Source organism: Gopherus flavomarginatus, chromosome 2, assembly GCF_025201925.1.
Source record: "Gopherus flavomarginatus isolate rGopFla2 chromosome 2, rGopFla2.mat.asm, whole genome shotgun sequence".
Lineage (NCBI taxonomy): Eukaryota > Metazoa > Chordata > Testudines > Testudinidae > Gopherus > Gopherus flavomarginatus.
Genome location: NC_066618.1, coordinates 258,707,016 through 258,721,216, shown reverse-complemented (window position 1 = coordinate 258,721,216; position 14,201 = coordinate 258,707,016). Strand labels below are relative to the sequence as shown.

Genomic DNA, 14,201 nt, shown 5'->3' with positions numbered 1-14,201 from the left:
TTTTGGTAATTCCATCTGCAAGTTGCTTAACCCTTTCTGGCTCAGTGTCACAATCACAATCATGAGAGCAATCACTGATTTAAAATAAAGCAAAATGGATTCTGGAGCACAATTCTGAAGGGTAGAATGGATTCTGCTATGGAATTGCAGAATAGACTGAGCCTGGGTTCTAGCAAGTACCTACCCTTTTAAATGGAGCATGCATAAGAGGGTGGGTTTGAATAAAATGGAGGTTATAGTTGCTGTGGTTGCCTTAAGTCTACTCTTCTATACCTTCCATGGCTGCCAATGTGAGGAGGAATACCCTCAGCCCTGGAACCCTGTCTGCAATGCTTGAGACCTTGTTGGGACAGGGAAGACTCCAATTCTGATTACTTGTGGGAGATGGGGAGGGAAGAAGAAGGGAGCTGGAGTCCTGAGCTAGGTGGTCTTCTTCAGACTCCCAGGGCTCTGGAAACAATGTGGTGTCAGTATCCTTGGTAAGGAGGGGAAAGGATAAATCTTTTGCTGTGCTGGTAAAGCTAGTATGTATTCCCTAGGGCTTCTCTACACTTAAAATGCTGCAGGGGCACAGTTCTGCCACTGCAGCACTTAAGTGTAGACACTGCCTATGCCAACAGGAGGGATTCTCCTACCGGTGTAGGTAATCTACCTCCCCAAGAGGCAGTAGCTAGGTTGACAGAATTCTTCCACTGACCTATTGCTGTCTTCTTGGGGACTTAGGCTTGGTCTACACTAAAAACTTAGGTTGACATAAGCCGCATTAAGTAAATCTAATAAGGTATGTGTCTACACTACCGAGTCCTTTCCACCAACCGAAGTGGCCTGTAAAGTCAACATCTGTGCAAGAGGTGCAGCACTTGATTCAACAACCACGAGTCAACATGGGGATAGTGTAGACACTGCACTGTGTAATTCAAATGAATTGGCCTTCAGGTCTCACAGGCCTCTGCGGTGACCACACTGGAGAGCACTTTCAACTCCATTGCACGTCAGCCAGGTATGCAGGAAACAGCCGCTCCCCTATTAAAGCCCCGAGAACTTTTGAATTTTCATTTCTTGTTTGATCTGCATGGAGAACTTGCCAGCACAGCTGATCACAGAGACTCAAGGCCACAAAAACACTACAGCATAGAGTACACAAGAAGTGGTGGATCTTACTGCTATGTGGAGAGAAGAGTCTGTGCAAGCAGAGCTTCAATCCAGCAGAAGAAATGTTGACATCTATGCCAAGATTACGTGGGGTATTCGGGAGAAGGGCTACACCAGGGACACACAGTAGTGCCCCATGAAAATAAAGGAGCTTCAGCAAACATACCATAAGACAAGGGAGGCAAACAGTTGTTCTGGTTCCGCCTCACAGACATGCAGCTTTTATGAGGAGCTGCATGCTTGCCCCTAAATGCTCTGTGGATACCTCCCAAGAGCCCCAGGCAACCTCGAGCAACGAGGAGGACATTGTTGACAAGGAAGAGGAGGAGAAAGAGAACATGAGGCAGGCAAGCAGAAGCTCCATTCTCCCTTACAGCCAAAAACTGTGTTTAACCCTGGAGCCCATCCCTTCACAGGACCTGCTGACAGTGGAGTATGAGGCCAGGGAAGGCACTTCTGGGGAGTGCACATTTCCAATCAAACTGTATGGATTACATGCTATTATTATTTTTAATCTGAATAAAAAAGGAAGTGTAGTGGGAATCGGTGGCCGCTCCAACTACACAGAGGGTACTCTCCAAAAAAGACTGTTTATGTGCATGGGGATGGCCCAGGAATCCTCCATGGAGATCTCTAGGAAGCTGTCATGGATGTGCTCTGCAATCCTTTGCAGGAGGTTTCTGGAAAGGGCTTATTCCATTCACCATGGTAGAACACTTTCCCCCGTCACTGCAGTATTAAGAACATCAGCACAGCCATACTGGGTCAGACCAAAGGTCCAGCTAGAGCTCTGTGGCGGAGGACTCTGGGGGAGGGCGTGCTGGGCACAAGGGTGGGGCACTGGGCAGGGGGGCAAAGTGTTGGGGGGCCCACCCTCAGGGGAAGGGACATGCTGCCCGCACAAGGTTGGGCAGGCCACCGTGCATCTGACAGCTACCGGCTTTTAAACAGCACCCGCCTGCTGGGCTGCACAGAGTGGGTCTGCTCCCGTGGTGCCTCATTGCCACACGGCTGCCCTTCCCTCTGGAGACTGACCATCTCGCCCCCCCCCTTGCTCCATGGGGGCCCACAAAGCTACAAGTTAATTGGGCCCTGGCAGTAAATCAAATTCAATCTCTTTGGCCTACTTAGATTGTAGGCGCCTTGGGGCAGGGACCGGCTCGCGCTCTGCTAAGGTGATGCCTAATTCTGATCCCTGCTGGTCGTCTAAGTGCTGCTGCAATATACAGCGCCCTGCCCTGGCGCGCCCGTGGCTGCAGCCTGCCCCCCTTGCGGGAGCGCGGAACCGGGCCGAAGGAACGAGCCACCGAAGCGGATCCACCGCGCGGCTGAGCGACGAGCCCCGGCGTGAGCGCTGCCTCCTCGCGCGCGTCTGCTTTGCCCGGGACGGCGCCTCCCGGGCCCGCCAGCGGGGAGCGGGAGCTGGGCACTGCCGAGCCGCCGGGCACCCCGGAGCCGCGCTAACGGTCACAGCCCCGCGGTCCGTAGCGGGGAGCCAGTGGGATCGCAGTAGCCCTGGCGAGGCTCAGCCGGGCGCTCTGCGCTCTCCCGCAGCCCCATCCCCTCTACTCGCCTCGCCCACCGCAGCTCGGCGGGTACCAGTTACGTTACACGCCTCCCAGCCCGCAGGTGCATTGCGCAAACGGAAAAGAGCCCGCGCGGGTCACGTGAGTGCGACCGCTCCTCACGTGATGCTGGGAATCGGTAGTTTACCCAGAAGCCCGCGCTTCTCTTTGAGGTCAAGATGGCGGCGAGGGTACCAGGTGAGGAGTGGGCGGCAGCGGCCTCCGCGAGTTGTGTCTTTCCGGTCTTCTGGCCTCGGATGAGCCTAGGGACGTGGCAGTGCCGGGTTCCGTGCGCGGAGCGGGTGATCCCCCCCCCGGCCGCTGTTGGGACGTTGCCCCAGAGGGTGGGGGGAGAGGCCCCATGCGCAGCCTGGCGTCATTAGCCCCAAGCGAGCGGCTCTGCGGGGACAGCTGAGTGCGGGCAGGCGGCGCCAGAGGATGGGTTGGGTGGGTAGACGGGTTCCCATCTGGGAATTCAGTGTGCGCGGGGAGTTAGATGGCGGAATTGGGGCGCAAAGTAAGTTCAGTTCTGCTTCTTTGTGAAGTCTGGGGATTTGCTTGTTCAAAGGTGTTTGTGAGGCGGCTTAATGTTCGTGTTGTCGGGTGGCTGACCTAATGCACCTAGTTCATCCCCTCCTCATATAAGTTTCTGTTTTGCACAGTGTTTTCATATACAGTCAGAAATGTAGGGCTGGAAGGGACCTGGAGAGCTCATCTAGTCCATCCCCTGCACTGAGGCTGGACCAAGTATACCCAGAGTCCTAGACCATCCTAGAACAGTGTTTGTCAACTCTAGCCTGTTCTTAAAAACCACCAGTGACAGTGGTTTCACAACTAGTTTTGGAAGCCTGTTCTGGGATTTAATTATTCTTATAGTTAGATTTTTCCTAATATCGAACCTAAATCTCCCTTGCTGCGGATTAAGCCCATTACTACATCTCCTATCTTCAGCAGACATGGAAAAACAATTGATCACTGTCTCTTTATAACAGTCTTTAACATATTTGAAGACTGTTATCAGATCCCCCTTTCCCCCCCCTCCTGTTGTCCTTCTTTCAAGACTAACCCTGCTCAGGCATTTAAACCTTACCATATAGATCAATTTTTCTAGATCTTTTATCATTTTTGGTGCCATCTTCTGGACTGTCTCCAGTTTGTCTACATTATCTTCTTTGACACGTCGTGCCAGAACTAGATGCAGTACTCCTGCTGAGGCCTCACTAGTATCAAATAGAGCGGGCCAATTGCCTCCCTTTTCTTACGTATGACACTCCTGTTAATACATCCCAGAATGTTAGCCTTTTTTGCAGGTAAATTACATTGTTGACTTGTATTCAGTATGTGATCCATTATAATCCCTGGTCTTTTTCAGCAGTACTACTGCCAAGCCAGATATTCCCCATTTTATAGTTGTGTATTTGATTCCCCTCCCTCCTCTCCCCCCCCCCCCCCATTGAGTTTTGTGCTTGTCTGGAATTTCATTTGGTTTATTTCAGACCAGTTCTCCTATTTGTCAAAATCACTTTGAATTCTAATTCTGTCCCCCCAAGCTTGCTATCATCTACATACTTTATAAGCATACTGTCCACTCCATTATCTGAGTCATTAATGAAAATCTTGAATAGTATTAGACTTTGAAGTGACCCCTGAAAAAGACCACTAGATATGTTCTTCTAGTTTGACAGTGAAGTATTTTGAGTACAGTCTTTGAATCAGTTGTGCACCCACCTTATAGTAGTATCATCTAATCACATTTCCCTAGTTTGCTAATAAAAAATCATGTGGCAATATGTCAAAAAAGCCTTACTAAAATCAACATGTATCACAACCATAGCTTCTCCCTCATCACCTAGGCCAGTAATCCTATAAAAGGAGAAAATAATCGTATAGACTCATATATAAGCCAAATATTTTTTGGTAAAAAAGTGACGCATCAGAGAGCAAGGATCAGCTTATAAATGGGTCTACACCAAAATTTGATGATTTTAAGATCTATGGAATCATTGAATATCTATTACATTGTCATTTTGTTTACTTGGAGCATCTGCAGCTCCCTGTGGCTGCAGTTCCCTGTTCCCAGCCAATGGGAACTGTGGAAAGTGGCACCACTTTCCGCAGCTCCCATGGGCTGGGAACAGGGAACCGCGGCAGCATGGAGCTGAGGGGCTCCATGCCTGCAGATGCTCCAAGTAAACAAAACATCCCGACCTGCCAGCGGCTTCCCCTGATGGCCGGGAGCCAAAGTTTGCCAACCCCTGAAATATAGGGTCGGCTTATGAAAGGATCATACAGTTTTTGCATTTTTACCTAACCATCTTGGGGAGGTCAGCTCATAAACAAATGAGCTAATGAATGAGTATATACGGGTAGTTTGGCATGATTTGATCACGATTATTACTAATAACCCTATTATCTTGAAGATGCTACAAATAGATTGTTAACTTTTTTTATCTTTTCAGGTACTGTATCAAAATTCAGCTGACTGGTCTAGAATTCCTTAGGTCCTCTTTGTTCCCCTTTTAAAGATAGGTACTGTTTGCCCTTCTCCAGTCCTCTGGAACTTCATCTGTTCTCCACGATTCTTAGATTGTTTCAGCTAGTTCCTGAAGTATTTTAGGGTGAATTTTGTCAGGTGCTGCTGACTTGACTATATCTAACTTATTCTGTGTTTTTTAATCTGGTCTGTATTCCTTCCTCCTTGTTAACACTAATTGTGTTAAGCATCTGATCATGATTTCCTAGTGAGAAGAGAAGCAAAATAGACATTCAACACCTCAGCCTTCTGGATGTCATGTGTTATTAGCCCTTCTTCCCTACTAAGTAGTGGACACACACACTTTCCTGACTTTCTCTGTTCTATAAATATATTAGCAGCCTCTTCTTATTGCCTTTTATGTCCCTTACTAGCTGTAACTCATTTTGTGCCTTAGCCTTTCTCATTTTGTTGTGCTATTCTTTTGTACTCATTCTTAGAAATTTGTCTGTTTCCACTTCTGGTAGGATTCATTTTTGTACCTACCTGTGGGCTTCTGTCATGGGTCCCCTTTGAACCTAGTTTAAACCCCTCCTCATTAGGCTGTCAAGTCAGTGCACACAAATGCTCTTCCCCTTCTTGGTCAGGTGAACCTTCTCTTCCTACCAGTCCTCCTGTCCTGAACAGCATCCCATGGTCCAGGAAGCCAAAGCCCTCTTGTCAACATTACACAGCCATGCATTCATCTCTAACATACACATTTCCCTGATTGTGCCCCTTACCCTCAACCTGCAACTCTGACTCCTTCACCTTTGCTCCCAGAGCCCAGTAGTCAGTGTTGATCTTTTCAGGGTCATGCCTGTGGTATCATTAGTGCCCATGTGAATGAGAAGCATGAGGTAGTGATCAGAAGGACGAATGAACCTTGGCAACCTTTCTATAACATCTGAGATGTGGGCTACAGACAGGCAGTGCTCCTTCTGGGATGTTGAGTCATGTCACCTAGATGGATGCCTCCATCCCCCTCCAAAATGAGTCCCCAATCACCACCACCTTTTGTCTCCTTCTTTTGGGTGTGGTGGCTGTGAGCCTTCCAGCCTTGGGGGCAGGTGGCTCCTTTCCTTCAATTGGTGTCTGCTCCTCTTGTCATGTTGCCAGGACAGCATACTGGTTCTTAACCTTGATGGACAGCGGACCCAAGTGGGGAGTTGAGCGCTGTCTACTGCATGATGTGGCCAGCAGCCAGTTCTCCTTCCTCCTTTGGTAGGGCTGTAATCTTCTCCAGTCAGCTAGCATCCTCCATTCCTGATGTTTTCATGAGCATCCTGTTGATGTCCTTGTGCTCCCAGATGTTACACAGACAAACCACTTCCTCCTGGGTGTGTCTTATGCTTTGTGAAAAAGTCCACCAACAGACACACTTCATGCTAGATTTCCCTGCCTAGCTTTTGTTAGTGGGGATATGCAGGCTGTATTCTCAGCAAATCAAGACTAGGACCTGGGTAGAAGCCTCCAGGGTCCTGATGCCTGTCTGGCCAGAGCTTACAAGTACAGGCAGAGAAACAGTTAGCAGTGGAGTTGGTGACACATTGTTTGTTTTCCTTCCATTGTGGGCTCTTCCTTATAGAGTACCTGGGAATTAAACTGGGGAGAGTGTGTGTGAATGGGGGGAAATCATCTTATTGCTTTGTCTTCCTCTGCTGGTGAACTCACCTGGTTAACTTCTGTAGTACACCCACTACCTTTCTGTTTGTGGTTTCTTCAAAACTACTCATTTATACTCTCTGCAACATGTTTCATGTATTTTTAAGGCACTCATCACATCAGCGTTCTTTCTCTCCTCCTTTGAGTATCCCACACAAAATTAACTTCCTTGGAAACCTCTCTATTGCACATTATTCATAGAAGAATCCTAAACATAACATGGCAAGTGTGAGTGTAAAATCACAGAAATTTGCACGGAGTGTCAGGGGTGATGTAGTACCTGAAACTTTTTAATTCCTTCTGTGTAACTGACTACATTTCAAGTTGATAGTGTCCATTTAAGCACTAAAATCTTTCCACTGAGCAAGGCCAGAGAGATGGAGTAATGTGTGTAAAACTATTCTATAATATCACTTATTGCGATCCCTGTTAGTGTTTTTTTTGATTACTAGCAAACAAAAACAAACAGGAACAAAAAGGAAAAAAAACAAGCCTATCAAAATAAGACACTCCACTGTACGCACCTCTCCGAAGAGGATGAGAACAAACGTGACTAATGTTAGTAAATGCTTAATGCACTACTGGAAGATGCTCAGTGATGTGTGGTATAAAAAGCTATAACAAATAGTATAGAAAGAGAGTTCTAAAAAAGCTTGCTGTTGGATCAATACAAGTATTTTTCCACCTGTGCCGCCCTTAATCATTTTCTTCTTGTATTGTGCAATGTTAACTTTGTGCAAAAATCCTCCCCTCCCCCAAACTCTGTTAAGTTTTGCCTAAGTTAATATTTATCTTCACTGTTGTTCCCTTCCCCAGTGAAATCTAAGGCTGTCAATTTCCATTCTGCAATTTGATATACTTTTGGGCACATGGGGAGTAATGGATGCCCAATTTTATTAAACAATGAAAATAATTTCTTTTGTTCTCTACTAATAACTTAAACTGGTCTAGGTTCTCTAACTTAAAAATCTTAGTTTGTGATCTTAGAGTGGCTTGTAAAAACTCAACTAAATTTCTTAATATCAATGCTCTAAAATGTCTGTCTGTCTCAGTTATGCTATAATGTTCACCAGCTTGTATGTCTCACTAGTAGCTAGACAAATGGTGTAAGTTGAAAAGTGGCATATAAGTTTTCAGAGAGATTTTAACTAGTGCTGCTTGTGGAAGCAGACACTAGAATAATATTGTACATAAGTGGGGTGGGGGGGTGGTGAGAAAGATAGCAACCAAAGTGGCATGACTTCAGGGTCAAATACCTCATAGCACAAGAGCTAGGGGAAATACACAGATATTACTATTAGAAAACAATGCATCTTTGTTTTTTAGTGATATGGAGTATATTTTTATTCCTGGTATGTTGTGAGCTGATGGACCTTAAAATTGTCATTAGTTTCCAGTATTAGTCTGAGGGTTTTTTGGTACTGGGCCAGGACTAGGGCCAGTATAACTTTGACTCTGTTTAATAAGGCAGATACCAAAATGAGTATTGCAGAAGTACTATAATCTTATATGCACAGTATCACTTTAAAACACTGAAGAGCAGATAAAAACAAAACTGGATATGGTGTAGCCTAGATTAAATGGCATAATAAGGAACGTATATGCATAGCAAAGTAGGTATTAAAATATTTGCATGTTAACCTGCTGCTAGTTATCTACCAGTGTTAAATTTTGTCTTACTCCTGAACTAATAGAGATCACTTTCAGCTTCAGCAAGTGGTCGACTGTTAGAAGGCCTTCGCAAATGGTATTACAACGCAGCTGGATTCAACAAACTTGGTAGGTGTCTTAATTTTTTAAGAGTTGAAAACAACGAACATTTGTTTGCATCCATTGCCTGTGTAAAGAACCTTTCTAGATTTTTAAAGTAAATTTCAAAACTGATGCATCTGTATTCAATTTAAAGCCCATCTTGCATATCAAAGTTAGCCACACCCTTCTATTGCAGTTCTGAAAATGTTTGTAGTAGCTTGAGTATTGATACTTGCTAACTAATGATGAACAATCTGTCTCTTCTGCAATGTATTATGGTAGATGCTGTAACTTGCTGCTCTACAACTAAGAGCCCAAGTATAAACTCAAGGAACTGAAGCAAAAAGTTTCATGAAAATAGCCCCAGTGATCTGGAACCCTGTCCCAAAGGATATCAGGAGTCCAGTCGTCATCGTTTTCAGATCTTACTGTAACGTTCACCTCTTGAGGGCTCTGATCTGAGTCCTATTGGTGATTGGGATCACCAAGAGTTTATCCATGAGACCTGGATCTGACCACAATGAGATTCCCCAAAAAACAAAGCAACAAAAGCTGGAAACATGCTCTTAAAAATTAACTACAGCTCATTTGGAGGATGTAGTTATGGTGTTACGAACTGTAGAAATAGGAAAGGAAGTTGAAAGAAAATGTTATGCGGATGATGTGCTTATGAGGAAACAGCTTTATAACATTTCTTTCATCCATAAAAACAGGACCTTGCCTTGATAGCATTTCCTTACATTTGTTCAGCTTTAGTCCATATGAACTGTGTACCAACTAATCTAGTTTCTGAATGGCTGGTTATGTTTATTCACTGATATAAAAGAGAATCTGCATAGTCACAAGTTAATGGCCTTCTGTTTGACACTGAGTCTGTTTATCAGTGAAAAAGTTACGGTAAGTTGTCCGTTTTTTCCACAGAAAAGACAGAGTGGCTGTATAGGCACTCTCATGCGCGGTTGCTGTTTTTCCCTGTAGGAGTGAGATGTTTGTTCAGAGTTTTTAGGCCTGTTCATCACTTCTGCTGAAACTGTTTACAGATATTTCTACTAGTTTTGCTGGTATTTTTTTTAATGGTGGACGTATGTCCACTAGGAACTGGAGTGGGATATCTCATTTCATTTTGGTCACCAAATACTGATCAGATGCCAATGATACTTGGGCTCATTTTGAATTGATAAAATATAGAAGAGACCCTATATCTCATTAGCAATCCATTAAACTATGTAGACCCTGTTTAGTAGGCCTTTAATAAACTGTACTGATTTATACACTACTGTAACATTACTGAAGCAGACAAATACCCAGTCTTCTTGGATGCACTAGGTAAATGTTACCTTGAGGAACTACAGTTAAAACTGTAGTCATTTATAGAGTGTAGCTACAGTACTTTCTGCCTTGAAGGTGAACAACTTTGTCTTGCCTCATTTATTTTCTATGTAGCAGCAAGGGATCGTTGCTGCTCACTGTATTGAGACTATGTCAAGGATTGATGTTTTTGGAGGAGGAGGAGATATTTCTGCTTGATTCTTTTGAACAGTCTTCTCCTTATTAAAACTAATCGGCTTGCCATGTTGCTTGCTGAAGCATCCTCTGCTCTCGCATAATGCATCAACCTAGAAATATTGGGTACTGTGACTCCGTATGGGATGAGATCTTACAAACTCCAAGCTTGCACTCTGAAGGGAATAATTCAATCAATGTGAAATACTACTATTTGTTATGATCTCTGTGTGCAGTGTCTTTCCCTCTCCAGTGACCTTGTGGCTTCCTATTTAGTAAATGAAGTCCAGAAAAATCTTTAATACAACATAGCTCAGGAACATCAGGGTCTTTAAAAGACAAGCTAAATTACTAAATGGGAAGACCCAAGATCACTGTAGAGGGAAAGACACAACATACTAATGGACTTCAGTGACTTTCCTCATTGGGCTAATCTCTTCTTCCTATTCATTCTTATGAAAAGAAAACACCATTGCAATTTGTGTGTGTGTGTGTGTAATATAATATGCAGGTCAGTATTTAATAACTTGCTTTGTAGAAAAATGATTTCCATTTGTATGAGTGATAATAGGGAAACCAAACTTACTGTCTAAGTATTAATATTTGTATCGTGTACTCCAAATGCATATCACTATTTAACTAAAATTTAAGATTTTGACAGCTATTAACAATAGGACTGGCAACTCAATTATATTGAAAAATATTACTGTTACAGGATTAATGCGAGATGATACCATATATGAAAATGATGATGTAAAAGTAGCACTGAAGAGGCTTCCAGAAAATCTTTATAATGAACGGCTATTTCGCATCAAGAGAGCCCTTGATTTGAGTATGAGACAACAAATTCTTCCTGAAGAACAGTGGGTGAAATATGAAGAGGTATATGTAAATTCATTTTTTTTAATATAGGCAATTTATCTGTTCTCATCTTTAAATGTTTTTTTTTACATTATGTGAATGCAGTCCTTGTATACAAGTTTTGGCTATGTCCTGGTAAATGAAAACAATGAATTCTTATTGAACAGAAGACAACCTACTAAGCCTTGATCCTGAAAGGACTTCCATGTGCTTAATGTCATACATGTGCGCAGTTCCAGTGAAATTTATAGAATACTCCCATGTGTAAAGTTGAGCAAGTGTATAAGTGTTTGTGAGACTTAAAATTTGCACTTGTATTTTACAGGATGCATTTAATGAACAGTATTTTACTTTGGTCAGTCTACTACAATTTTGTATCTTTTATAAATGGAAGTTCCATTTGCAACACACTACTTAGAAGCTTGAGTATCCTTAACTGCAATTATAAACATGGAATCTTTACACACATCACTCCCTAGCTGCACAAGTACATCATTTCAGGCACCCGGAGCATCTGGTGGAGAGGTAAATTACCTCAGGGCTGGGGACACCTCAGCCAGTGGCTCCTACCTTGAGCCAGGATCAGCTGCTAGTCCCGACTGGGCTGGAGGCAGGAGAGGATGGGACTTCCTCTTCCCCTGCAAGAAGTGTCTGGGGCAGTGTCAGATCTGCCCCCAGAAACCTCCCCCAGCTGCAGGAAGCTCAGCATCTTCCCCTGCTTCTTGCCCCCATTGCTCCTCAGCTGCTGGGGAAGGAGTCACTGTACGGGAAGGTGCTTCCCCATCTGCTCAACCCCCATGCATCTGGGTATCTGCCCCCCCGCCCCAGCTGGGGTCTGGACAGGAAGTGGGCAGAGAAACAGGAACTGGGTTGTCATAGGGGTTTCTTTAATTCTCTGCTCCTGGAGGAATTTTTGTGTGCATCTGTATTGTAAGTCATATATTTGCTGACATTTTGAAATAAAGTACCAAAAGTAATTGAAATGGTGTGATTTATGTAATGTTGTTTTGATAAATAAATTTGCAGAATTTTAAAATATTGTGCACAGAATTTTTATTTTTTGGCACAGAATGCCCCCAGGAGTAATAGTTATGTATTATTGCTGTGTTTTAACAGAAGTCTGCACTCCTCCATAGTGGAGAAGAGTGACTTGTCTAATAATTCTTAACACTTAAATATCTCTGCAACTGCAAACTAAAATGTTTATAAAGTATCTTGTATGAATGTAGGATGGAAGGTGTTATGTTTTGCATGGTATTTCTTTTATGTATAAAAGAAAGTACCACGTTTCATGAGATTATTTCTCTTAAACCGTACTGTCTGAGAGATACGGTGGCTAAAAGAGTAAAAACCTTGACTGTTGAAGCCAAATCACCTGGCATACTTATAAAATACAAAAAGGAGTTGTTCATTTTACAACATTATGTTGCATGGTCTGGTTAGGTTAATTTGTTTCAAAACAAGAAATTGGCCAAAAAGCCAGAGTTGGTTGTTATCCTAAAGCTGGTGTGACTTTAAAAGGTTTAAAACAAAATGCCCCCAAATGTCTGCAGCAGGATATTGATCACAATGGTCTCTTCTGGCTTTGGAATCTAACATTAAGAGTTGAAGAGGCTGGATCTTATCTGAGATGGGCAGGTCTTTCATGACCTGCCTTTCAGTGTTTGGGAGCTTCTTTCAGGAACAGAAGGGATTCAAGCAAACTGTCAGTATTGGAAAGGTGGTGTGCAAGACTGACCACTATTTCACTGACTGGAGAAGTAGCTATCCAAAGGAAAAATAACTTGGGGTGTAGGAGAAAGGAAGACTAGAATCGCTTATGGACAAGACTAATACATTTTTAAATTGATAGGATCCTACAGATAATGGATTGCTCAAGTGACTAAAAGTAGCTGGACAGATTCACAACAGTTGCATGTAGTTGTGAAAATGTTTCTTGGACACTACTGCTGCAGCTCAAGGAATGAATTGGAAGAAACTGAAGGGTATTTAATGCTTAAAATACAAAAAAAAAATTCTACAGATAACATAGCAAGAGCTTAGTTACCATTTTAATTGGCCTTCAAATGTTGATCATGTGGAACTCAAGTTCACCCATAAAATAGCTAAAACCATGTGACTAAGAAGGGGGTCTCTAAAATGATAAAGCTTGGCTATATCACTAGAGCACTTTGGGTATTGAGCAATGAGTTGGGAAAAATTCCTGAGCCTTTGCTATGGAAGACCTGCAACGGGGCATAACTTGGAGATGGTGGGGTTGCATATGAAAGCATGATTTGGCCTGTTAATGGTGATAGAACACAGCTTGACAATCAGAGGACAGGCTGAATTTTCAGAAATTGGAGCTAGAAAATTCATCCTTTGCCCCTTAAAGTAGGCAAGGGTTGATATGAATTTGAGAGAGACAGAACCCCTGTGTGCCATTTTCAGTCACACTTGCAGAGTTAGAGCTGCATTTAGTGGGAAATTTCTTGGATGTTTTAAAAATAAAATCTGCTTGTTTTCAGGACAAAAAGTATCTCGAACCATACCTGAAAGAGGTAGTCCGTGAACGACTTGAAAGAGAAGAGTGGAACAAGAAGTAACTGCTGGGGAGATGCTTCATGCAAACTGCTGCATTTCTTTCTAACAAATATTTTAGTGTTATGATAAAAATCTGTTGAAGAAAATCTGAGGCTGAAGAAACACTTTGTTCACTGAATCTGTCATCCAACTAAAATAAACACGTCGAAGTACAAAATCTAGTTGGAAACTCTTTTTGTAAATTATAACAAACCAGGGTTCAGACCTTGCCTACAATCAGATACATTGCATATCCTCACATGAATATGTAGTCTTCATTCCAGCCTCTTGATTCATACTAGTCACAGTACAGCTGCTTCCTGCAGCTGGGAGGGTAGGTACTCAAAAGTCTTTGAGTGTTTATGACAGCTCCTCTATTTAATTTATAAGTGATACTTGTACATGGAGTGATAGGCTTATACCCTTCATCGCCTCTCTTCCCTGGAGACAGGAATACTATGATGCATGCTTGAGTACTTAGTCAACAGCATTATGTAACTGTGTGTACCCAAGCACATGGAATACTACAGGAATGGAATTTGAGTGATTTGTTAATCACAGAATAAAGATGATTGCCTCAGTTTTATTAATGTCCTAGTCACTCCCTTCATGTACTAAATGCTGAACAA

General features: G+C 43.1%; 2 protein-coding genes across 2 annotated transcripts in view; one reads left to right on the top strand and one right to left on the bottom strand.

The window, feature by feature from the left end:
• PTDSS1 (phosphatidylserine synthase 1) overlaps positions 1-14,201 on the bottom strand; it is a 197,804-nt gene that overhangs the window by 82,282 nt on the left and 101,321 nt on the right. The window lies entirely within an intron of this gene.
• LOC127045395 (cytochrome b-c1 complex subunit 7) lies at positions 2,809-13,750 on the top strand. Its single transcript, XM_050941483.1, has 4 exons — positions 2,809-2,915; positions 8,602-8,673; positions 10,865-11,031; positions 13,518-13,750. Exons 1-4 carry the CDS (start codon positions 2,897-2,899, stop codon positions 13,593-13,595), a joined length of 336 nt encoding a protein of 111 aa, XP_050797440.1. The 5' UTR covers positions 2,809-2,896; the 3' UTR covers positions 13,596-13,750.

What these genes read in the sequence shown, in the direction of transcription:
- LOC127045395 (XM_050941483.1), top strand. An exon ending in AGCTGGATTCAACAAACTTG is followed by an intron (nt 8,674 to 10,864) that starts GTAGGTGTCTTA and finishes TTACTGTTACAG; the next exon opens with GATTAATGCGAGATGATACC. An exon ending in AGTGGGTGAAATATGAAGAG is followed by an intron (nt 11,032 to 13,517) that starts GTATATGTAAAT and finishes GCTTGTTTTCAG; the next exon opens with GACAAAAAGTATCTCGAACC.